Here is a 25,877-nt window from a genome sequence, read left to right as displayed (position 1 = left end):
GATAAAAATAGCAGACACTTACATGGAACTACCAGGCATCATCCTAAGCACTTCATTACCTGTATTAGCTTGCTTAATACACAAGTACTTTATGAGGTAAACACTGGTACTTCCCCCATTTTATGATAGGGGAATGGAGGAGTCTCGCTTTTTTTTTTTTTTTTTTGAGAGAGAGAGAGAGATAGAGAGTGGGAGAAAACACAAGAGAGCACAAATGGGAGGTTGGGGCGGGGGTGGGCAGAGAGGAGCCGAGCAAGAAGGAGAGAATCCCGAGCAGACTGCCCACTGAGCCCAGAGCCTAACATGGGGCTCTCAACCCCATGACCTGAGATCATGACCCGAGCTGAAATCAAGAGTCAGACGCTTAACCAACTGAGCCACCAGGCGCCCCTCTTACCACATTTTTATACAGAAAACAAAATCTTGGATTGCTTGGTCTTTCTCCACCTTGCTTTTCCCACATGGAGCTCATGTTTGGGAAGTTTCTACCAAATGGCATTGATAAAAATTATCATCTACTTTCTCATAGTGTATTAGTGTAGACATTAACACATAACTGTCAAAGCTTCCGATCAGTGTGAGACCACAGACTGTTTTTACATCTTATAGAAAATATTTGTTTCACCAAGTTATTTTCATTGTTGTGGTTTGGGTGACTATATTTAAATGTAAAAGGCAAAGAATTCGAGGTTAAATATATCAGAGTAATAGGCAAGATTACTCTTCTGGATAATTGAGAATGAAACATTTGGATAATTGAGAATGAAATCTGGTTGGTTTTCTAAGTAGAATTACCATCTGATTCTGCCCCTTCCCTTCCAAATTGCTTTTTTTTTCTTTCTTTCTTTCTTTTCTTTTCTTTTTTTTTTTTTAAGTAGGCTCCACACTGGGTCTGGAGCCCAAGGCAGGGCTTGAACTCATGACCCCAAGATCAAGACCTGAGCCGAGATCAAGAGTCAGATGCTTAACCGACTGAGCTACCCAGGTGCCCCCCGCCCTTCCAAACCACTTTACGGAGAAGGGCAATTTAAATAGTTTATAATAATGAGATAAACACTTTTGGTACTGATTAATATTTTTTAAAGTAGTTGAAGTCATAATTGTATCTTTTTATAATGTGCTCTACTGAGAAGGAATACCATGTATGAGGAGGGATCAGGCAGCCTCGCTCTGGCAGGTCCCGGTGGGACCTTGGTCCACATGCCCTGTCCTCCTTCCCACCTCTACCCTTCCGACACTCCCTCCCACCTCTGTAATATTTCACCCCACACCAAAATGATATAAGAGAAATAGAGTAGGCTTTGAGGTCAAATAAATATCATTCAAAACCTAATTGGCAGGACTCTAAGGAGGTTGCCCTTTCTGAGACCCAGTTTCCCGATCTATAGAATGGCCATATTCCTTACCCACAGGGCTCTCGTAATAACTGGTAAGGAAACGTATGGGAAAGCCCCTGGTACCAGGCTGAGCACGTAGCAGGTGCTTGTTCAGTGTGACTGCCTGCCCTCAGTCACTATTCCCTATTGTCCAAGCCCTAGCCATCCTTTGAGCAAAACCATCCCCTTCTCCATGGAACCTTTCTTAATCTTTAGAGATCAGCAGCAGCAATTTTTTTCACGGTCTCACACAAATTAGATTATTTGCACAAATATCCACACCAGCCAGGCCAGGACTAGGGTGAGGCAGGAGAGGCGACTAGGGCATGAACTTGAAGGAGGCATTCGGGTGCTCACTCTCAGGGTGGCGCAAATGCAGGGTCGGCCCCTGGCACCTGGCTTGCCTCACCTGGCCCATCCTTGCACCCCTGGCCTAGATGTTTTGACAAAGTCCCCCAAAGTTTTGTGGGGAAGTACTGTAAAACAGTCTTTTGCCTCTTGTGGCTATTAATCGTGTTGGCTGCCCACTGCGCTCCCCTCCATAGCTATTAGGGATGTGGTGAGGATTAAGAGATAATGTCTAAAGCAGTTTATGGGGGCACCTGGGTGGCTCAGTCCATTGAGCAGCCAACTCTTGATTTCCGTTCAGGTCATGGTCTCAGGGTCCTAGGATTGAGCCCCGTGTCAGGCTCTGTGCTCAGCAGGGAGTCTGCTTGAGGATTCTCTCTCCCTCTCCTTCTGCCCCTCTCCCTGCACATGTGTGCACATGCTATCTCCTCAAATAAATTTTTAAAAAATAAAGTAGTTTATGAGCTATGGCAGGCTATATCAATATGAGAAATCAGTATATATTTAATGAAAGCATGACTTCACTGCATGAATCACTAAAAAATGTCATAGACCAGAGGTCAGCAGATTGCTGCCTCTTTTTGTAAATAAAGTTTTATTGGAACATAGACACACTCATTTGTTTAAGTGTGGTCTATGGCTGTTTTCATGCTGGGGTGGCAGAGTTGAGTAATTGTGATGTAGACCAAACAGCCTACAAAGCCTAACAAGAAAACATTTGCTGCCCTTTGTCTTAGATGATAGAGTGAACGTAGCTGATGGTTCCTTAGAATTTTCTTACAATATGTGAAGATTCATGGATGGACTTCATGAAGCCATCTTAGCTTCGGCCCTGTGTGTCTCCCCATGGAAGTCCCCCGATGATGCATGCCAGGCGAAGAAATTTGAGCAGACTACAGAGGTCCGTTTACTGTTGTGGAGAGGAACCAGGGTGACCTCACTGTGACTTTGAGATTGCCATCATCCTGTGACCCCCCCACAACCAATGACCTCATACTGTGTGTTGATGTCATGGTCTTTAAACCTGTGCCATCCAGCACAGTGGCCACCAGCCACAGTGACTGTTTGCATTTCATTTTGAAATAACCTTTAAATTCAGTTTCTCAGTTGCATAAGGCATGTTTCAAGTGCTCATAAGCACACGTGGCAAATAGCCACCCTATTGGCCAGCACAAATTCAGAACATTTCCATCACCCGGGAAGTTCTAAACAATCGTGTTTCTCCTAACAGTGTGAGAATGTGGTATACTGCTTGTCCTGCTGGCCATGTTCTCTTGTTTGTGTCTCAGTGTTCTCTTTTTCTTTTCTTATTTTTTTAAGATTTTATTTATTTGAGAGAGAGAAAGCACACAAGCGGGGGTGGGGGTGGACGGCAGAGGGAGAGGGAGAAGCAGACTCCCTGATGAGCAGGGAGGCCAACTTGGGTTCGATCCCAGGGAGCCTGATGTGGAGCTTGATCCCAGAGATCATGACCTGAGCCGAAGGCAGATGCAACAACTAAGCCACCCAGGCGCCCCTCAGTGTTCTCTTCTTAGATGGAGATCTCAAGGGGAAACCACCTAACTTGAATTGTACGTAGGCTTATAGCATATTAGGGCAGACCACCCTTTTTAAAAATGTAATTGCCAAATAAGTATTTGGTTGATTTGCCCATTGCTGTGGTTTGTTATAGAGCTAGTATAGGGAAATTAGTGGCAAGGTCATCTAGCTCAGTATGCAAATCCATTTCCCCACATGCCCAGTAAATGGACCTCTGGAGTCTGCTCTAATTTCTTTGCTTGGCATGGGGTTTTCAGGGGGCCTCCATGTTTGCACACAGGGGGGTGAAGCTAGGATGACTTCATGAACTCCACGAGTTTTTTTCACATATTGTATTAAACTGCTTAGATATGACATGCCCAGGATGACCTAACCCTTCTATGCCTTAGTTTCTCCCTCCATAAAAAGGAAACCATAATGGCACTTCATATGGTTGTTGTAAGCATTAGATGAGATGATACCTGGAGAGTACTTGGGACAGTGTCTGGCACAGAGTTCCATTTGCTTTCCCTTCCGGTTCTGCTCCTGAGGCACCTTAGCTCGAGTTATCCCTTAGGAAGCAGAAGGGGATGCATTTTGACCAAAAGCTCCTTTCCTTTGTTCTGCTGACTCTCATTTAATTCGCCCTTTGATCCTTGCCTGGCCATTTAATCGCTCACAGAAAGAACACCCTGGAAGGAGTCATACCTAGCCTGGACCTCAGGCTCAAGGTACTTGACCATTGTGCTTCTCAATGAAATCGAACTCGGGCCAGCAGTGCTTTTGCATGACCTTGTCTCACTAAAGAGAATTACTCCACTAACATCTTAAGTTGTCTCTTTCACATCATTGCTTTGGAATTACTTCACTTTCATATGGCGTCATTAAGTGATTTAGTTCTAGGAGGGTCACGCGGTGAGTAGGAATGCCGAACCGAAGATTCCCAAATGATTGGAAAGATCCAGTTTTAGTTCCCTTCTGCTTTATTGGTAGATTTGTGAACCAAAAGCAGCATGAGGGGGGCGCCTGGGTGGCTCAGTCATTAAGCGTCTGCCTTTGGCTCAGGTCATGATCCCAGGGTCCTGGGATTGAGACCCACATCGGGCTCCCTGCTTAATGGGAAGTCTGCTTCTCCCTCTGCCTCTCCCCCTGCTTGTGTTCCCTCTCTCGCTGTGTCTCTCTCTGTCAAATAATCAATCAATCAATCAATCAATCAGTCAAGCTTTAAAAAGAAGAAAAAACCCACAGTAAAAATAAAGGAAACACATCACATAGAATAAATGAGAGCTGCTTTGCTCGGGAACCTACCACGAAATGGTTCTTTGGGTATGAATTTTTGTGTCGCCCTCGTAGCAGCGATGGCAGGAGGGGAAACCTGTTGGGCTGTCGCATTCACATCTTGTGTCCTTGCATGTCAGACCGGCAAGAATGGAGAACCACATGCTCTCTGGGGGCCGTTGCCTGTTCCTGTCCCAGCTCTTGGCACTGATGATGGTACTAGAGTCTCTTGGAAGAATTCAGGGCTTATCTTACTAGCGGTTAAGTCAGGGAAGAAATGCAATAATCCTAATTTGGAAATTTGTTTTTTCAGGTTTCAAGGAGGATTTTCAGATGGACGTTTTTAAGATCCTAGCAGCCATCCTACATCTGGGCAATGTGCGGATCACAGCACTGGGCCAGGAGAGGTCCTCAGTCAGCGTAAGATGCTGCTTTGTTTCCCCTTCCCGTGTTCAGAGGGTCACCAGATAGAGCGTCTCGTGGTTACTCTGCTTCTGCATTTTAGCACCAGGCACATTGGGCCTGCGGGAGAGACCTGTTGTCAGAGCAAGGAAGCAAGGGATTCCAAGGGTAGCTTTTAAAGAGTAAAACTGCTTCCCCTTACAACAGTAGAGGAGGGGAAAATGCCTTCTCTATGTGTTTTTCTTTAATTCAGTAAATTTTTACTAAGTACCTGCTACATGCCAAGCCCTGTTGCAGGCTCTGGAGAAACAACAGTGACCCAAACCAAACAAGTCACCCTTCGTGGGGCTTATGATCTGGGGGTAGGAAGTGGGGGAAACACAACAACCCAATTACAGGCTCTGGTGGCAGGTGATGGCCATGAGCAAGGAGAAGGAAGCAGAGTCCAGGGTGCAGAGGGGCGGTGCCTCTTGCCTAGAGCATTCAGACAAAGCCTGGCTGGGACGGTGGCGGTGGGCAGAGGCCTGAAGACGACAAAGTGACTTCTGCCTGTACTGGGGGAAAGAACATTCAAGGTAGAGGGGACAGCAAGTGTGGAGGCCCTCAGGCAGGAGCTGTTATTTGACAAATCATGAAAAAAAAAAGTATATCCAAAGAGGAGTGAGTGAAAGAAGGGGTGATAGATGAGGCCAGAAAATGGGGTGGGGAGAGAGGGTGCAGCTTGTGTAGGGCCCTCAGGGCACTGGATATTTGGAGCAGAAAGGACACCTCCCACCTCTTGACACTTGCCCACATCAGCCCCAGTAGTGCTGACTTTCCCTCTGGAAATCCCTTGTCAGTTCTGTGACATTTCTTTTTTTAATGAACTCAGGGTAAGTTTATGTGTGTATTTCTCTGACAAAATTATGAGAAGTGATCCTTAGTAGGGTCGTGTGTTTGGTTCTTCTCGTGAATATCCACATAAAGAAGAAAATAACACGTAGTAAAAAATGCTTCTATGAACTGCGAGGTCGCCTGACCTTTAAAGCTTTGTGTATATATGTCTGTCTTGTCAACTCCCGTGGCCGTAACAAAATACCGCGGGCAAAATACCGCGGGCTGGGTGGCTTCAACAACAGAAGTTTATCTTCTCACAGTCCTGGCAGCCGGAAGTCCAAGGTCAGGGTGCAGCATGGTTGAGCTCTTGGTGAGGGCTCTCTTCCTGGCTTGCAGACAGCCCCTTGCTTGCTGGGTCCTCACAGCAGAGAGAGGGACCCAGAGAGCTCTGGTCTCTTCCTCTTCTTACAAGGGCACTAATCCCATCGTGAGGGCCCCACCCTTATGACCTCATCTAAAGCTAATCACCTCCCAAAGGCCCCACCCCAAATAGCAACACATTTGAGGCTAGGGCTTCAACATATAAATTTTGGAAGGAAGTGTTCAGTTCATAATATAACAATGTCTATTTTCCTGTCCCCCAAAAAACTCATGGGAACAGTTGATAATTTGGTACACTGGTCATTTCTCAGCTCTCTGGTACCTGCCGTTTAGGGGAGGGAGAGCCAAACAGTGGATGGAATGTGTGATTTTTGGCTCAGTGCTTCAGTCCTGCTGTCCTGTGACCAGGAAGTAATTCTCCCTCTCCTCAAGCTCTCACACTAAGCACCCCTCCCATTCCCCCTTGTGTCCAGCCCTCACCGAGTTAGTCAGTCGACACGGGACTGGCAGGTTCTGGGAGAGGGGATGGTAGGCCTGCCTTGGAGCCTGGCATGCACGTGGTGGTGGTTCTCTGTCTGTGCTTTCTCATTTGCCTCTGAGAAGTGGGCTTCTGCCCTTCTTCTTCTCAAACTCCATAGACTGGAAGTGTGACATCCACCCAACAAGTGCCCTTGTGTTGATCTCTGTCCCATGAAGTTTGTTATGAAGGTAGTATTTTGGAGGAGGAGTTAAAATTGATAGACTAAAAATCCTTTGTCTATCAATCTGAGGAGACAAAGTCTCTGAAAAAGATGTAGAATCTTCATAGCAAATTACCAGTTCTATAATTAGCGGTCCTATCTTTGGAACATACATACCATTCATTTGCATCAGAAACTTGAAATGTTGGGCAGACCCCATCTGGAGGAAGTCATCTTGTTAAGAATTCCTGTCCCTTTCCTTTCTGCCTGCTGCAGCCGTCTGTAGCTGAATGTTTTTGACTCCGATGGTTTAGTTCCTTCTTAGAAGGAAGAAAGCCCCTGGCTCTGCCAGTCTGCTCTCCAGGGAGGTCAGGCAGGTGAATACAAGCTTTGTGTTATTGAGATGTTGGTCAGAAGGGGTGTGGGTGGACAGCAAGGAGGTGGCAGGACTTTCTAGATTGTTTGCTCCACTATAATCTGATGCTTTTTAAGTGCAGCCACGTGGTTTTCCCATTGGCTGTGTTGACCTCTACAGATTAGCCCGAGGGGGACGTTCCCTTGCCCAGGGGGAATGATAGCGCTCAGTCACAAGGGTCACATCTCCTTGCCAGGTGTCAAGGACTCCTTGTCCATGCTGGCTGAAGACAAACGGGAACAGACCTTTCCTTGTCTCTGACCAGGGGGGCAGCTCTCATGCCCCAGCTGCAAGAGAGGCAAGATTCACTTTGTGTGTCCACGAAAAGTCTTGCACACGTTCCTCCTGTCAGCTGGGAAGCCAGCTCTGTTAAAGGAGCCCCATTGTCAGGTTCTCTGACAATGAGATCTACGTACCTCGGGCCTAGACCCCCCACGCAAACGCTGACCACACAGGTAGGGACAGGTGGTCTGGGCATGTTGCAAAGGGAAGAGAGGGGCCTTGAGGCCATGTCCGCATGCACCAGAAGGGGAGGATTGCTTCCCTGGCCTTATTCACTGCGGACATTCTTTGGCCAGAATGAAAACCCGGGTGGGACGCGGCCCAGGACTGCCTGGCATCATCACAGTGCCTTGATGTGGGCTCCGTGCCGCTGTGGCCCTCCTGCTTTCCTTGCAGGCCTGCCTCTGTCTTGTTAGGCCTGGGCGTTCTCATGCCAGCGCATCCTTGTCCCTGGCACAGGCCCAAATGGAGGCCCCGGGGCCCCGGCCGGGTGGGCTGGAGCAGGGTTCGATGGCCAGACGGCCCTGATGGGGCTTGTGCTTGTGTTTGAAGGAGGACGACAGGCACCTGAAGGTGTTCTGTGAGCTCCTGGGCCTGGAGAGGGCCAAAGTTGCTCAGTGGCTGTGCAATCGCAAAATCATCACAACCTCCGAGACGGTGGTGAAGCCCATGACCAGGCCCCAGGCGGTCAATGCCAGGGACGCACTGGCCAAAAAGATCTACGCTCACCTGTTCGACTTCATTGTGGAGAGAATTAACCAAGCGTTGCAGTTTTCAGGCAAGCAGCACACTTTTATTGGTGTTTTGGACATTTATGGGTAAGATTCTCTTCTGTGAGCCTGTCTTTCCTCATTTAAATGTCAAATGCCCATTATTTTTAGATCATTTTGTTCTGGTTTCTTTTTTGTGTTTCACATGATCAGAAGGATGGTGTTCTCTATGTTTGCATGTGTGGATGTTAAGTACGGTCCCCTGGGCTACGGTGTGTTTTATTTAGAGCATATTATGTAAATGCTGAATTAATAGCGGCCGGCACCCAGAGCTCACCACATGCTGGCTACCGTGCTGGCTGGTCCGCACGCACTTGCTCACCAACTTCTCAGACAGAGGCGAGACAACCAAGGCTTACACGCAGAAATGGGTCCATGGTTGCTCTGCTGGTGGGAGAGCCCACGTCTGTTTCCTGCGGAGGCCCCATGAGGTGTGGAGCCCTGACACCCCTCTCCCATTGCAAAGGGGCGAAATGACAGTCCCAGAGGTCTTGCACCTTGCCCACGCTCACAGGGTCAGAGGTAGACTCAAAGCCAGGCCTTTGAGCAGCCAGCCTCGCACACCCTGGAATCCTCTTCCATTCTCGGACCCCTGCCCTTCTCCAGCTGTTCTAATACCATTGGGGGCGAAGTTCCCACCACACTGGAGGTGCTCCTCCTCCTCTTTGCCTGGTCCTCCTTTTCTAAATCCAAGGCCAAACGCGTACCCAAGGTGCTTGTAGACTCCTCAGAGTGTGAGTGAGTGAGGCCAGGCCAGCGTGGAGGCAGGCTCTGAGGGTTGTTGGCGCTCAGGCTTTTGCTTGTCAACAACTGGCCTCAAATGCCCAACACTTCGCCCCTCCCAGGACTGGTCCTGGTTTCTCAGTGGGGGAGAGGGCAGCTCATTCCATTCAAAGCATCACGGAGTGTCTCCCCTGGCTTGGGGAGTGTTCCCCCACACCCCACGAGCAGCAACCCAACCTCTCCTCCCCATGGAGAGGGGAAAGCTGGCTCTGGGCACCCCCACCCCGGCCTGCTGGGGAACAGAGGGAGCAGATGGACCACGATGATGCTGCTGAACTTTGACCCAGGTACAGAGAATCGGCTTTCCATAGCTGGATAAGGCGAGACAGTGCCTCAAGGGAGGTACTTTGTTTAATTTAGATTCTGAGTTAATGCATGTGACTCCCAATTAATAGCGTATGTCAACAGTTCTAAAATACTGATACATTACGGGGACAGTCTAGTAAATGATTTACCTTGTCTTGTGCTAAAAAGAGGATTTGAGCAGCCAGTAAGAATCTCAGTAGACTTTTAAAAAGAAATAGTCTTGTTTAACAGTGATCTCTGTTATTGTGGTAGAATTACGGGATTGCTGTAGCATTCTGGTTTTTTCTGTGTTTTTAAATGTCTTAAAAATAAATAGTCCTTTAAGGATATGTGATTCCACTCATCCAACACATATTTAAGTGCCAGGCATGTGAGGGGTGTGGGTGGGGAACAGAATAGGCTCATGGCCCCTGCCCTCTTGGGACTTAAATTTTAGTGGAGAAGGCAGGCAGGTATCTAGAGATTGGGAAGCTTCTTGTGATGGGAATAAGCAAATAAGCGGATGGGTGGGCTGGAGGTTAGCGGGGGCTGGGGGAGAGAAAAGGGCAGCTGAGTACAAGCAGCAGGGAGTGAGGAGAACGGTAGGCAGGCAGGAGTCAGATGCATGAAGCCTGCAGACCACCACAATAAGGAATTTGAGGTTTTGGTGACGTGAACAAACCTGAGACAGTAACTGTAAATTTATAAGAACTTGTTAAAGTATATCTTAAACTAAAATTTTAACATTAAAATCCACTTCAGAGATAATAAAAGTAGCATGCTTGCTGCCATCCGTGAATTCATGGTCCCCTTTAAAAGTCTAAGCTCTTCCCTGAGTAACAGTTCTGCTGCCCGGGGCAAACCCTTTCATGCCTTTCCCCGTGTGCCGTGGTCCCGCGGATCGGCCCTTGCTCAGGCACGCCAGGCAACTTTTGAGAGAACTGGGCTCAGTTTGATCTGGAAATACAGCAGCCTCAAAGGAGAAGTTACCAGCCCTGAAAGTTGATGACAGCCAAAGCTGTGAGCCTCGAGGTTTCTCTCAGAACAACACAAAGACTTGTGATTGCCCAGCCAGTCGGGCATCTACGTGCTCTGGACCCAGAGTGGGCAAGGCCCGGGGCCGGGGGTCAGGACCCTGGGACGGAGCACTGCAGCACCAGTGGTATGGCCCTGAGGAAGTCACAAGACCTCTCCAAACCTCCGTTTCTGCCTCTGTAAGCTGGGGCCTCTCTCGCAGGGTTATTAGGAAGGTCAAATGGAAGAAGTTGTGGAGGCGTCTTCAGAACCATAAGCATCACTCACGTGTGAAGTGCTGTCATAGCTAATGTGCTTCTGGCATTTTAGGTCATAGATTGAGGTCTTTCTGTGGGTTTTGAACTTTAGGTCTGAGGGCCCATTTTTGGGAGAGGCAGTGTGTAAAAGGACGGGAAGATAATCATTGATATTTGATATTCTACCTCCGCTCTAGAGAGCCTTGCCTTTGGCCTGGCCTGTGGGCTGTGGAGCACAACGAGGCCCTTTGGACTCTCCCCTGGCCCGAGCTGTGTGGGTTCTGCTCCTGCTTTGAGTCTCCCTGGAGCTGTCTAGAGCACAATCCAGGCCCTTACCCTGCCCTGGAATTATAACCTGAGCCAACCTGGCTCAGTCAAGTGCAATTCTCAGGGAACCTGTGGTTGGAGCCAGCGGGAACCACTCAGAATTAGAGCGTTTAAGAGCCAAGGTGTTGGGGGCCCCAAGAGCTGGGGTCAAATTACGTATCTGGCACGACTCGCTGTTGGCCTCTGACCCTCAGGTGTGATGGGGTGGGGGTGGGGGTCCTGCTGGTCCTGCACCTAGGGTGGTGTTAGGGTTAAGTGAGGTCGTGAACATCCACCCTAAGACCTGCAGGGCTCAGCTTCCCCACTGGCAGGAGCATTCGCCAGGCTGGGGGGCAGAAGGCGTGCTGTGTTCTGTTCAGCCCACACCATGTCTTCCAGAGTGAGAGAATTCACATATGAGTCCAGATTTCCAGCTCCTCTTGCGAATCGGGCGGTCTCCCATTCAGACCCGTGTGCTGACCACGTCCGGCCTGGACGCGAGTCGCGGGGCAGGGCTCCCTGCAGTGTCGCCTCCAGCCCGCTGCTGGTTTCTGTCCCCGCCCACTTCCTCCCAGGGAGACAAGGGTTCAAAGTCTGAAAATAGACCTGGTGGGGTCTGCTGGGCTGCGGGCTCTTAAATGACCTTGCCCTTGTCCTCCAAGAACTCGGAAACCAGGCCTTGGGGAGGCAGAACTGTGCTGTCTCTCCCACATAGTGGAAGGACAGGAAACAGCCTTGCCTTTCCCCCAGGGCATAGGTGTCCTAGTCAGGCAGGCTCACAGCTGAGTCTGACACTAGCTGTGTGACCTCGGGCACACTTCTTAACCCCTCAGAGCCTTATTTCCTCACCGACAAAGAGGGTAATCGAGTCTGGGTGCTGTCGTGTGAAGCAAATGATGCTCAGCTTAACGTGACCAGCCTGCCTCTGGGTAGGTGTTTTGTACACACCAGATTCCTTCCCCAGGCAGCCTGGAAAAAGATGACTTATCAGCTGCTGGGATATTAAAACCAGAAGCTTTGGGGGCATATTTAAAACTTGCTGAAAACAGCAAACTTTTAAACTGTGAAGTTTGTCCAAAAAAATTGCTTATCTATAAACAAGTGTGTTTTAACTTGTTTAAACCATATTTCAGTTTTGAAACCTTTGATGTGAACAGCTTCGAACAGTTTTGCATCAATTACGCTAATGAGAAGCTGCAACAGCAGTTTAACCTGGTAGGTGACTTTTCTGCCTTCTGGAAGCTAGTTCTCAGCCCAGTGTGTGTGCCAACAGGCCTCTCCTCAGATCCTGGCGTAGTGCGGGGCCATGCTGGCTCATGGCACCACTTTGTGGCCCTATCTTGAAATCACACCTTCCCAGCCTATTTCATCCTATTCTAGTCCCCTGGCCCGCTGCTCGGCTGCAGTCCATCACCTGCCCTGCTTGGTCACAGACCCTCTATGCAGCCAAATGAAACCAAATGATTGAGTTTCCTGAAGACCCCACGGCCTTGCAAGCTCTGTGCGGTAACCCACCTGCTCCTGTCCTTTCCCATCCCTTCTTCTTCACCTGGCAAATTCTTGCTTGCCTTTTGAAATTCAGCTTCTCCCAAACAAGTCCTGAAGAAAAAATAGTGTGACATCATGCAGAGCATGGACTTTTGCTCAAGGTGAACTGGGTTTGAATCTCTGCTCTCCCGCCTTCTTCCTCTGGGACCTTAGGTTCAGAACCTCAGTTTCCTCTTTGGGAAAAAATGGGTCACTGGTATCTGCCTGCCTAATATTGTTGTGAGGAATAGACCTAACACTGAATCATACTCAGTAAATGTTTCTTTTCTTTCCTTTTCCCCACTTTGGAATTAATCCATGTATAACATTAAATTTCATCCCATTGCAAATGTATGTTTTGTTAGCATTCTCAAAGATTCCCTGGAAGTTTAGCATTTAATAACTATAAGTAAAGTTTATTCCCAGTAGATATGCTGCGTCACTCACCTGAAGTCACCCCGCCATCGTTTGCATTCCCCACCCCAACCCCAGCCCCCATCACTACTGTGCTCTCTCTGGCCTCTATGAGAGCCACGTTTCTCAACCTCCTATTGGGCTTCCATGCCGGCATGGGGATTCTTCTGTGGGAGGCTGCCCCTCCCCTCCCTCCACCTGCAGCTGGGCTGAGCCTGAGCCAGTCCTCAGGGAAGCCTCCCTGATACCCTTATGGCCTGAACAAGTAGTGAACAGAGCTCTCCATGTTGTTGGCTTCTCACATGGGCCCCACGGCCAGCATTCTCAGGCAGGCTGGCTCCCCCGCAGCCAGAGAGGCTGCATCTGTCTTGGCTAGTGGCAGTGCTGTGAGCAGGGAGGGATTGCAGGACCCCCTGAGGACGCTCGGTGTTGGAGGCAACAGGACGTGGGGGCCCACTCAGACCAGGTGGGAGGATCACATTAGGAGCTCGGCAGCATCCATCATGGGTAAGGACGGTTGCCTGCACCTCAGGGTCTTCCCTAAACATTGCAAACCAGTCAGGTATCTGCGTTTGGTGCTTACGTCTTAGACTTTGGAAGCCCACTTTAATCTTCTGTTTTATTTTCTCTACTAACTTCTGGACTTTCAGCATGTCTTTAAACTTGAACAAGAAGAATATATGAAGGAAGATATTCCTTGGACTCTGATAGATTTTTATGACAACCAACCAGTTATTGACCTGATTGAAGCAAAAATGGGTATTTTGGAGTTACTGGATGAAGAATGCTTGGTAACTTAAAATTTTTTTTGTTCAACTTCTGTGTAGTAACAGATAAGAATATTACAAGCTGGATTTTTTTTTTTTTTGGTGTACATGTAAATTGTTGAAGTGTTACCCAGTTGGTTGGATGTTGATGCTGGGACAGCAGTCCGTAGCAGGAACACCAGAGGGCCAGCTGAGCCTCCCACCCTCATCGTGCGTAGCCCACCATCGGGTACCACGCACAACCTCTCAGGTCATGTCCAGCAAGGAGGAGCCCTTTGAGGCTGTCCCTAGGTGTATTTAGAATGGATGTGAAAATAGCAGGTGACCTCATACCACTTGTTAATTACATGAATTGAGTTTTATTTCCTCATTCTTGTGAGTCATCCATTGGGGAGTGTAGCTGAAAAATCAACATCATACAATTCAAGAGAAGAGGTCTCTAGTTCTCCTGTTATAATTTCCCTCTAGGAAGAGCACCTTTACAGTGAGCCAACCTAGCAGTGTCCCTCATGGGGCCACAGGGACAAGTAATCCCCAGGAGAGTACTCGTTTTTTGGTTTAAAGATTGTATTTGGGGTGTTGTATGTAAGTGATGAATCACTGATTTCTACTCCAGAAACCCATATTGCACTGTATGTTTACTAACTAAAATTTAAATTAAAAAAAAAAATAAAAAAATAAATCATTCCAAAACTTAGTGGCTTAAAATAAAATAATTAAAAAATAAAGATCGTATTATGATGTTTAAGCATAGATTTAGTTTCCAGAGATTTGTTTCAAAAAAAAAAATCATTATGTTGAAGACTAACTGGCCTTTTCTCCCTGGAATTCGCAATGCCACGCTTTTTCTCACAGATTCTCCTCTCTGGTACCACCTGGGTTTCAGCCCCTACAGTGATACAAGATTAAAGGGCTGGCAGCAGGGTTGAGCATTCTGGAATGATCTAGAGAGGGCAGGGTGCCCAGGCCAAGGCAGCCTCTAGGAAATATTTGTACCTACTCTACACAGACGTTTGCTACGCAACCAGTGTCACAAAGAAGCACGCAGGAGTCGTTTGGACACAACAGGAGATTAAATTCGTTGAGTTTGGGCCGAATATCACTGATCGCTTCTATATCACCAGTATCAGGAACAAGTTCTGCAATTATTTTTGTTTGAGGAAGTGGTTATTAAATAGGCTGTAAAGGGGTAGCTGAGTGGCTCAGTCGGTTAAACAGCTGCCTTTGGCTCGGGTCATGATCCCAGGGTCCTGGGATCGAGCCCCGCATTGGGCTCCCTGCTCAGCGGGGACTCTGCTTCTCCCTCTCCCTCTGCTGCTCCCCCTGCTTGTGCTCTGTCAATCTCTGACAAATAAATAAATAAAATCTTTAAAAAATAAAATAAAATAAATAGGCTGTAAAATGAAAAGAAAAGCTATTTTTCTGAGGTGGGGATGAAGTGGGGAGGATTACATTTAGGTGCCAGTCTTTCCCCATTCAACTGAGAATAAAAGTCACATTCATGTAATGAAATCTAGGCTATTTTTTTCCTGAACCTTTAGACTTCTTTGGGAAGAAATAATAGGAATACTGCCAATTCTGCAAAAATAAATTTCTTCATTCTTGAGTTATATGATATGTCCCTTTCCTTCTCGCTTATAACATTTTGTTTTTCTAAAAGGGCATTATTGGTCCGTATAAATGGCACTGTAAAGGTTGTTAGGATCACGGACAGATGTGTGCCTAGAGCTGCTTTATAAGAAGGAGCCACAGATGTAAGGAGCTCACTCTGAGATGTCCGCTCACCTTGGTTTGTCAGAATTAGTACTTTTCTGTGCCCCTATTCATCTCTCAGCTCTAGTTTTCTTACTATTTGGTTTGCTTTTCTCTTGCAGTTACCACATGGAACTGATGAAAACTGGCTTCAAAAGCTGTATAATAATTTTGTCAACAAGAACTCTTTGTTTGAAAAACCCAGAATGTCAAATACATCCTTCATCATCCAGCACTTTGCTGACAAGGTACAATGAGAGTCTCGGGCGATGCTGTCTGCATTGGAGCTGGAGGGGTTTCCTAGATGCAGCGGGCAGGCCGGGGGCTTCTCTGGCCGGATTCAAGTCACACTCGGTGCATTGCTGTGATGAAGGAGACGTGCGCTTGTCTCCTTCATCACAAAATTGTGTTTAACAATTTTTAATTTGTTTCTTGTCGCAAAATACGAGTTTCTGCTGTAGTGCTTTAAAGATAAACGTGTGGCTAGTGGATCTCATTTCTGATTTTGGATTTCCTGGGAATTCATTAGTCTCTTATCAGTTTATTGCCTCTATGAAATTGTTATAATCAAGACAGCATAATTGTTTTCTATAATGAAAGCTGTATCTTTTTTTGAGGTTTTTCTTTTTTACTAAGTTGTAATATATTTATCACAGTGGTAAAGTAGGCTGGCTCAGGATGTTGCATTTTCTAGATGATCTTTATTTTCTTCTTTATAGATCTATTTTTTATGAAACATATTACTTTAATAAAAAGGAAAAGTTATTTAAAAATTACATTACAGGGGGCGCCTGGGTGGCTCAGTCGTTAAGTGTCTGCCTTCGGCTCAGGTCATGATCCCAGGGTCCTGGGATCGAGCGCCACATCGGGCTCCCTGCTCAGCAGGAAGCCTGCTTCTCCCTCTCCCACTCCCCCTGCTTGTGTTCCCTCTCTCGCTATGTCTTTCTCTGTCAAATAAATAAAATCTTTAAAAAAAAAAAATTACATTACAGAATGCTTAGAAAATAGGGAAAAAAAAGAAAAATCACCATAACCACTTGCCATAAACATATGTTCTCATCTTGTTTTCCTTCCCGAAGGAAACTCTTGCCCTCAGAGCATTTGCGGTTGGGTGTTGCTCCTAGGGCCTGGCCAGTGCCTGGGGATCATGGGACCAGTGCTACTGCTGGGGGTCAGGGTGTGCTCATTGTGACTGAGAGGGCAGGGCAAGGGACAACGAGCTGGAAAGTCGTAATGACTTTGTGGGCTAGAGGAGCACTGTAAAAACCTGCTAGCATTTTTGATTCCTGAAGAGATGAATGTGAAATGAATGATAATATCTCAGGTTATATTTTCTAGTGGTTGTCTTTTGCAATTCCACAGCTGGGATCCCATGGGGGAAAGGCAGGGGCAAAAAGGCATCAGACATATGGGATTTACTTCGAGACCCTCTTCATCGCACTTGGTTTCTGCACATTTAATCCTCTCACCCCTGGCACTTCCAAGAAGTCCCTCTTAAAAGCAGCATTTTGGGTGGATTGCAAGTTGCTGGGAAGAAACCACACACGTTGTAAGGTTAGCTTAGGTTCTCAGTTTAATTAGCCAGGAAAATGCAATCATTTTGAAAATGAGATGGCTGTGCTTAGATGCAGCAAGTCAGCCTATCTTCCCAAGGTCCCCAGAGCTCCCAACAGAGGCTGTGACACTGTCCCCACAGATGGTCTTATTACACTGTTATACCTTTGTCCGTTTAAGCCAGTGGCTCACACCACCAGCCTGGAAGAATTTATCCAGCAACCCAAGGTCTTCATTCACAAGGGGGTGTTTGCACATAGCCGGTGTTCCTGGTTCTTAACCCAAACTCTGCCCAGCAAGGATGCTTCCTCATTTAGGGGGACAAACCAGAGTACTTGGTCAGGGGCCCGTGAACACCCTCTCTGCCCCCAGATTCCAGCATTTCCCAAAGCCTGTTTCTGCACAGTTATTAAATTGTATTTTAAACATATTTTCTAATTTGTGAAAAATATATATCACATAATAAACTATGTAATCCAGAGGCATAAACTATTGGGGTTTGAATGTTTAAGCAACCACCCTGGGGTTTGAGGGATTAAAGAAGCCCTTTGGATCAGAAAGGGCCGCATGGAGTTTCTCTAAGCCAAACTGAAGCAGTGCAGACATGTACCCACTCTAACCTGACTCTGAGGGCTTCGGTGGCCCTTGAAAACTTTGTGGTCAAATGGTAAGTTTTTCTTTCCTTTCTACCATGTTAATGCTGCTTTAGGAAAATATTTCTGTTTGAACCCAAAGGACAACACTGAGCTTTTTTCCTCCACCTGATGGCTTCAAAGGCAGAGTGAACCTCAAGCCAGTTCTTCTTTAGACCTCTGTGTGTATTAACTGCACACATTGCAGGGAATGACTGGTCACCTGTAGCTAGAGGGAACCGACAGGTGAATACAGCATGATCAGTGACTAGTGAGAAATCCAGGCAGTGGGAGAGCCTGGCTCTTTCCATCAGATGACATATTCCCAGCTTCCAAACTTTTATTTAAATGGCTTGCTGTGATAAACAGAAACTGAATCTCTTTTTAGAAGATTGCCTTTTTAGCCCCTTCATTAATCATTGTTAAAAAAGAAAAAGAGACCAATTCTGTGGTACTTAGATGCTGTCTGCTTTTGTTTCTTTGGAAATAATTAAATCCTTTCTCTGCATAGGTAGAATATAAATGTGAAGGTTTCCTTGAGAAGAACAGAGATACTGTGTATGACATGCTGGTTGAAATCATGAGAGCGAGCAAGGTTTGTAAGGTTCTAAGAGGGTAATCAATGTTATTTGTTATGTAACTTGACATGGACTAGATGTGTATCAGGAAAGAATAAGAAATATGTGGGTGTGTGTACTGTCTTGCAGTGGCAAACTGTAGCTCAGACATAGAAAAAATAACTGTTTCGGAATTGGGACTAAAATATGTATCAAGCTTCTGAAAGCATCCAAATAAATATCCACTAGATACAAAATCAGAAATCAAATGTGCAGATGCCAGAGAAGGATAGCTAATATATAACCAGTTAAAGGACCACAGTTTACATTTGATTCATCCACTCACAAAGATTTATTTAGCACCTACCATGTGCCAAGCACTGGTACCAGATTCCAGATACAGCAGTGACCAAGGCGGTCAGGGTTCCTGCCCTTGTGGAGCTCACATTCTAAAGGGAGTGACATATCCTAACCACGTAAGTAGCAATGGCAGGTAGTGCTAAGCGTCCAAAGGAAACCAGGGCAAGACAGAGAGAGGGTGACCTGGGGAAAGGGGCGCGGGCTCCAATGTGCAAGCTGCTCGAATCCACAGTTCCGTATGAGGAGTAGTGTCACCAAAGGAATGACTTCTGGATTTTTCTTTTCCTCTTCGAATATTTCCTTATGAACATTTGAGAATAAGAATATTCCATACACAGGCCTTCATTTTGTGAGTATTTGGTTAGATCATATTTATTTTTCTTCTTTTAAAAGATCCCCAATCCAAAAAATAAAAAATAAAAAAAAATAAAAGATCCCCAATCCTTTGTTGATATTCAGGTATTTTGACAATTTCCCAAATGAGCATGAGCCCTTCCCCTAACCATCATAAATTAGTCGCAGGCATGACAACTTCAGTTATTAAAACTGATTTATGTTAGAGAATTCAGTGTGGAAAAGGCCTGCATCTTGTGTACAAAATTAGTTGATTTAATTCACCAATTGCTTACTCGCCCCCAAGCGTACCTCGGGGTCCGTTCTAGAAGATGGATACAGATCACGTGAAAGCACAGATGGGTCTCTGTGCTCAGCACACAGGCTCTCAGAGGTGTGGGATGTTCAGACCCACTGGTTTCGCAGCAGGGGCATATAAGGATTCGTCAGGCAGGGATTCTCCTCCAAAGGAGATTGTCAATGTCTGATTTAAAAGAAAAAAATGAGTTTCACTCTAAGAAAAGACACTTGAAGAAGTAATTGAAGCATGGTAGAAAATAATGAGTATCTTAGAAGAAGATTATCTTATTTAGAAGAAATTGGAATTAATTTGAGTTAGGGCACAAATTTTTTTCACCTTTTTTTTTTTTTAACCTTAATCTAAGCAAGTGAAGGGGATAGAGCTAGAAAATATTTTAACAGAACCTCGAATAATGGTTAGAGTTTGGATGTGCAGGGATGAAAATGTGAGGTAGGAGGGGGGAGATTCCAGGTGTAGAAACAGCATACAGACCTACACACCCATACAGACATTCACACAGATCTCCTCTCTGCTCATATTCCTGGAAAGAAGCCATGCATCATCTCAAGGGAGGACAGTCCTCTTGTGGGATTCAGATTTGGCTGAGATTGGTCAAGACTGCTAACCTCACTTTAAATGGGCTTGTTGTGACCATTTATGTGGTTTGTATCAGGTGACGACTGAGAGTGAACACCTTTGGACATTGAAATCCTCTCTGTTCCTTCCAGTTTCATCTCTGTGCCAACTTTTTTCAAGAACATCCGGTTCCTCCTTCCCCTTTCAGTTCAGCGATCACCGTTAAATCTGCAAAGCCAGTCATCAAGCCAAACAACAAGCAATTCCGGACCACAGTGGGGAGCAAGGTACCCAGAAAGTATCTGAGGGCGAGGGGGCCGGGCCCCACAGGGAGCCAGGCAGCAGTAGGGCCCACATTCCAGGCCTGGGCACGGGCACTGAGCTGCTTCACATCTAGTATACATGTAAGTGCAAAGAAAAGCCACAGTTCATCATCATCATACCTCAGCCTCCAAGGCTACACACACCTGAGCCAACCACACGTTCACACAATAACATGATTTACCAAGTTCCCTGCTGTTTGGGAGAATTGGATAGAGCAGCATTCTGTCCAGAACATAGGACATGCTAATAATCACAGTCGTGGTTTGAGAGCTTTCACAGTAGATGTTTATGCATGAAGTTAACTTTTCTCCTTAATTTACCAAGGTTAGGCCTTTTTTTTTTTTTGGCCTTGATTTGAGCATCAAGTTCAGTGTGACCTTTATTCTCTGACCTTGTTTCCTAGTTCCGCAGCTCTCTGTATTTGCTCATGGAAACCCTCAATGCGACCACACCCCACTATGTCCGATGCATCAAGCCAAATGATGAAAAATTACCCTTTGAGTAAGTGTTCCTGTGCGGCAGAGGGAAAACACTGAGGAGGTCATGTCTGTCACGATGTTGGAGAATTTGTTTGTCAAGAATTCTCTTGAACTTTACTGTTTCTGGGTTTTTTAATGATTCAGAACAACTCCGTCCTTTCCATATACTCTTAACCAGCACAGCCCCTCTAAGGAGGCTAAACCACCTTGTCTCCAGGATGAAGCTAAGGGTCTGGCTTTGAAAGAAGAGTCTACAACTAAAGTTTATGCAACTGAGAAAGCTAGAGCGTTTCCTTGATTATAAGAAGAATTTGTGTACAGCATGGTGACTAGAGTTAATAATACTATATTGTGTGTTTGAAAGTTGCCAAGAGAGTAGATCTTAGGGCGCCTGGGTGGCTCAGTTGGTTAAGCATCTGCCTTCGGCTCAGGTCATGATCCCAGGGTCCTAGGATAGAGCCCCGCATCGGGCTCCCTGCTCCGCGGGGAGCCTGCTTCTCCCTTTCCCTCTGCCTGCCGCCCCCCCCGCTTGTGCTCGTGTGCGCTCTCTCTCTCAAACTCTCTCTCTCAGATAAATAAAATCTTTGAGAAAAAATAGAGTAGATCTTAAAAGTCCTCGACACAGAAGGAAACTGCGTTAACTCTGTATGGAGATGGGTGGGATCTAGACTTACTGTGAGCATTTCACAATATATACAAATACCGAGTCACTGTGTTGTACACCTCAAGCTCCTGTGATGCTGCCTGTCATTTATACCTCAGTAAAAAAGAAAATTTGTTTTTTGAAAGAAAGTTGGTAGAGGAACAGAGGTTTCGCCCTCAAACACGGCGTGAGACGTGAGACTTGCTCTCTGGCGCCCCGGGGAACCCCCAGGCTCAGGAGCGGCCGTTGCAGTGTCTTTGAGCTGACTAGAGCGGAGAGGTGTCCGAGGGGTGTGACCGGCCCGGACGTGGCGAGTGTGTCCGTGGGCCACCAGACGCTCATTCCTCAGCCGGAGGGTGTCCTGTCAGGGGAGTTCTAACATCACGTGGGCACCTGGACGAGGCGGGCGGGGACGTTTCCTCTGCTCGGGTTGTCATGCGAAGCTGAACCAAAGGCCCTTTCCTTACAAGGCCTTCTCCCTGTTTCCACTGTCAGAATCCGTCGCTCCTTTCTCCGCGACCTCGGTCAGCTTCCGGAAGTCTCGCGGAGCTGCTGTTTTCGTTTCCCCTCCGACAGGGATCCATGGAGTAGCTGCTGGGTGCCTGGCGTGGGGATCGGTGTGGGGATCGGGTGGGATCGCAGAGGCGGACCCCACTCCCCAGGGCGCACTGTCCAGGCGGCTCTGCCACGCTGCTCGTGGGCACGTTTGTCCGTCACGACGGCTAAACCCATCTCCTAATACCCGTCTTCTTTCAGGTTCGACTCCAAAAGGATTGTTCAGCAGCTGCGAGCCTGCGGCGTTTTAGAGACGATTCGCATTAGTGCGCAGAGCTACCCTTCCAGGTTCGCTGTCACTCCTTGTTTTGGGGGGAAAATGCCCAACTTCAGGTCTGCTGAGAACCAAGGGAGCGGCTGCCAGGCTTTTTGTCAGATACTTGGATAAGATGCTCCCAAGATTTTTCCCACTGTGCTTTGCGGAGGCCAGAGGAGGGCCACTGACAGGCGATGTGTGGGACAGGGGCTGCCACCACCCCATCACCAGATCCCATGGCTAGTGAACACCACCCGCTGCCTCCCCACTGCTCCTGGGAGAGGGAGCCGAAGGGGGAGGAGAGCACAATTGTTGGGGCAGAGTGTTAGCGGAAATATGGTATGGGGGGCGCGCAGGTGTGCTCAGGGTGAGGTCAAAGGTCAGTGCCACCATCCCAGAACTGACTCCACCCCCCCCCCACCCCATCAGCAGTGGGATCCCCAGACGTGCCACGCTTCCTTCTGACACGCCTCCTTAGATCCCCTTTGACTTTGCAGGTGGACATACATCGAATTCTACAGTCGCTATGGTGTGCTCATGACCAAACAGGAGCTTTCCTTCAGCGATAAAAAGGAGGTGTGCAAAGTGGTTTTACACAGGCTCATCCAGGTCAGTCTTGCTCAGCTCCTGGAATGACCAGCTCTTCCCATCCCTACCCGCCTGTCTCAGGACTGTATTGTCATGAATGCCAAAGAAGAAAATAGCCCCGAGCATTTGTGTGCTGGGTCAGAGCAGACACGCTCACGGGAGCATCATCTCTTGAGGGTAGGAGTCACCATTAGGGACCCAGACTCGAACCCTGGCCTCCCTCAGAGTCCTCCTACCCTATGTTGTCCTCCCACAATCTAAGGAGCTTCGATGGGCCTAGCTTATATCACACGGTCAACTGAGCTGTCTCTGCCCCAGGAGGGTCCCAGACAGGCCACTCCGTGTGGATTTGGGTCATTGCTGCAGCAGTAAGTTGTGATGGGAAGGAAGTAGGGACAGAGGTACCATGGCCAGGAAAGGGGTGGTGAAGACAAACCAGACCTTTCCAGGCTCTGCTCTCCTGTAGAAACCACACGTGGGAAGCTGAAGCTTCCCAACGGTCCAACTGAGAATCACCGAGCATGCACACACCCCTCTCACCCCACAGACGGACCCCTGAACCTCAAGTCCATTTCTTTCCCCAGTGGCTTTAAACAGACATCTCAAAAAAATAAATTTCGAGGTCATGATCAGAATTTTCTGCTTTATGTCAATGAACATATGTGTCAAAATAACAATGTTTTGGCATCTTTGAATCTCTAAACATCTTTTCCAAATACTATAGAAACTCTGAAAGATTTTATTTCTGATTCTATCCTTTTTCTCTTCCAGGATTCTAATCAGTACCAGTTTGGTAAAACCAAAATTTTCTTCAGAGCAGGACAAGTGGCCTATTTAGAGAAACTCCGACTGGATAAGCTCAGGCAGAGTTGTGTTGTGATACAAAAGCACATCCGTGGCTGGCTCCAGAGAAAAAAGTTCCTCCGAGAAAGACAAGCTGCCCTGACAATCCAGCAATACTTCCGGGGTCAGCAAACTGTGAGGTACCCTGGAGCCGAGGAAGCGGGGGGCGTGGTGTGGCTCAGGTGACTGCTCACCTTGTGGGGAGGGGCCTGTCAAGGACGAACGGCCTTTCTCCTGGGGGGCGCAGATGTGTGTGGGTGCCCTCCTGCAGCCGGCCGTGAGCCTGGAGATGAGAAGGTCATGTCCTCAGGGCAGGTAGTGCTGACCCTGCCTACCGTTCCCACGGCAGAGGTGACCCCTAGGACCCCGAAGCTCTGATCAGGGTTTTGAAGTGAGACCAGGTAGAGGGACTGGGCCCTTTTTCTGTGGGAAGTGAAAATGCCGAAGGCAGTCAGGGTCCTGGTGCAGCCCCTACGTAGATGCCATGAGTAGCCACTGACCAGCCTACCTGCAGAGAGTGGGCGGCCGACCGTACCCGAGGGGTCCATGGCAAGGCTCTGCCAGCAAACACAGAGCGCCCGCCGAGGGGATGGCTGAGTGGAGGGCAGTTCCGCCAATCTTACCCCTCACCGAGTGCTCCCCAGAGGCCGGCCCGGGCTGCCAGTGGGATGGCGTCCTTCCGGACAGCAGTGTGTCTAGCGTGCGTCCGCGCTGCCTCCCTCCTTGGCGTGCTGTGAGGAGAGTTGAGAAGGCAGCTGTTTAAGGGTCAGGCTGTGTCACAGAACCCGACCTCTTCCTGAGCTGGAGGCCTGACCTCCAGCAGCATCTGGGCTTCTAGACCTGACTGGAACTCCACAGCCTTCATCTCTGCGTGCTCCAAACTGGGCTTTGCCACCCCACCCCAGATGACTGTCTGACACATATACACAGCCAGGCCTGCCCTCCCGTGCCCCTGGGTCAGGTGACAGCAACCATCTCCAGGGCAGGAAAAGCCAGGGTTATTTTCTTCCCCAACTCAGGCCCCCTTTCTGTTTGGGAATCGCCGTGGCCTGACAGTTTTACCCCGGCTTACCTCTCGTGTCTGTCCCTTCATTCCAGTCCCATGCCCCTGTCCTACATGAGGCCTCCACCACCGCTTGCCTCCTGGTACCACAGCACAGCCTCCCCCAGCTGCCTGTCTTCCTGAAGCAGGGCCTGTGAGAGCCACTGCCCTCCTCTTGCCCTTAATGCTTCCAGTGACCCCTATTTCCTACACTCAGTCATGACATGGCTTTCAAGGCCCCCCATGGCTTAGATGCATTCATGAGAATGGAAGCTCTGGGAGATCCAGGACCCTGCTTTCATACACCATCGTGGACATTCAATAACTGTATTTTGTAAATAACAAATGGTCTCTATTTTTCTAACCTCACTAATTTGTTTCATGTATCTTATATTCTGACAGTTCCAAATTCTTTTTCTGAATATTTCAGGCATTGCTTAGGTGTCCGTGTGTTCACTGGTCCTTAGCCTGAAATGCCTTTTCCAACCTTCACTTTGTCCAGAAATCCTACTTTTCCATCAAGGCCTAGCTCACAGGCAGAATCTCTCTTACAGATCTATTGGTAGTTACTTTAGTTTTCCTTTTATCCCACCTGGCCATTTATAAATCTGTCTGCTACATGAGGTTGTAAACTATGAAGGTGAGAACCTTGTCTTTGCTTCCAGTCCTTTAGACAGGAATTGACAAGCTGTTTCTGTAAGAGCCAGTTATTTGGGCTTTGGGGGCCATGCAGATTCTCACAACTTTTCAACTTTGCTGTTATTAGCCACGGATAATACACAGATAATAGGTGTGGCCGCATTCTCATAACACTGGACAATAATAGGCAGAAGGCTGCAGAATTAGTCCCCAGGCTGTAGTTTGCCAATCCCTGATCTAGAGCTTCTAGCATGGTTTCCCACGAGGCTGAATGAGCAGGTGAAATGCCAAAGCCCAGTTGTTTTCACATATGTGAGTGACGGTGGACTGATCGACCTGAATATGAAGAGTGTGCAAGTTGCCATGTCGTTCCCCTGGCCTGGAGCAGGTCCACATTCAGATCAGGGTGAAAGGAGAGGTGATGAGACTTACTTCCAGCGGGCGTTAGAGTTAATGAGTTCTAGAGTTTAATGGGTAGATTTGCAAAACATTTGACTATTCCTCGGTGGAAAAAAAACAAAAACAATGCTGCGCCATCTCGTCACTGTCCCATAGAAGTCCGTGCTCTGTGGATAACAGGTTCACTCTGCATTCTTTTTAACCAAGGAAAGCTGTTACGGCAACAGCCTTGAAAGAAGCATGGGCAGCCATCATCATTCAGAAGTACTGTCGTGGGTATCTCGTCCGCAATTTGTACCAGCTGATTCGCGTGGCCACCATCACCATCCAGGCCTACACCCGAGGGCTCCTGGCAAGGAGGAGGTATCGAAAGGTATGGCTGACCCCGTGCTTTCTTAGGACACGGGTTCCCCAGGGCTCAGGTT

General features: G+C 47.7%; 1 protein-coding gene across 1 annotated transcript in view; it reads left to right on the top strand.

The window, feature by feature from the left end:
* MYO5C (myosin VC) overlaps nt 1-25,877 on the top strand; it is an 80,942-nt gene that overhangs the window by 16,288 nt on the left and 38,777 nt on the right. Inside the window, exons 8-19 of the mRNA XM_032417275.1 lie at nt 4,834-4,940; nt 8,049-8,314; nt 12,045-12,126; nt 13,503-13,643; nt 15,494-15,619; nt 18,069-18,152; nt 19,837-19,971; nt 20,412-20,509; nt 21,887-21,973; nt 22,439-22,550; nt 23,301-23,512; nt 25,660-25,825. Of these exons, the coding sequence (XP_032273166.1) occupies nt 4,834-4,940; nt 8,049-8,314; nt 12,045-12,126; nt 13,503-13,643; nt 15,494-15,619; nt 18,069-18,152; nt 19,837-19,971; nt 20,412-20,509; nt 21,887-21,973; nt 22,439-22,550; nt 23,301-23,512; nt 25,660-25,825 (1,616 nt within the window). The remainder of the gene's footprint in view (nt 1-4,833; nt 4,941-8,048; nt 8,315-12,044; nt 12,127-13,502; nt 13,644-15,493; nt 15,620-18,068; nt 18,153-19,836; nt 19,972-20,411; nt 20,510-21,886; nt 21,974-22,438; nt 22,551-23,300; nt 23,513-25,659; nt 25,826-25,877) is intronic.

The sequence above is a fragment of the Phoca vitulina genome, unplaced genomic scaffold, assembly GCF_004348235.1.
Source record: "Phoca vitulina isolate PV1807 unplaced genomic scaffold, GSC_HSeal_1.0 scaffold20, whole genome shotgun sequence".
NCBI lineage: Eukaryota > Metazoa > Chordata > Mammalia > Carnivora > Phocidae > Phoca > Phoca vitulina.
This window is presented reverse-complemented; position numbering and strand designations above follow the sequence as displayed.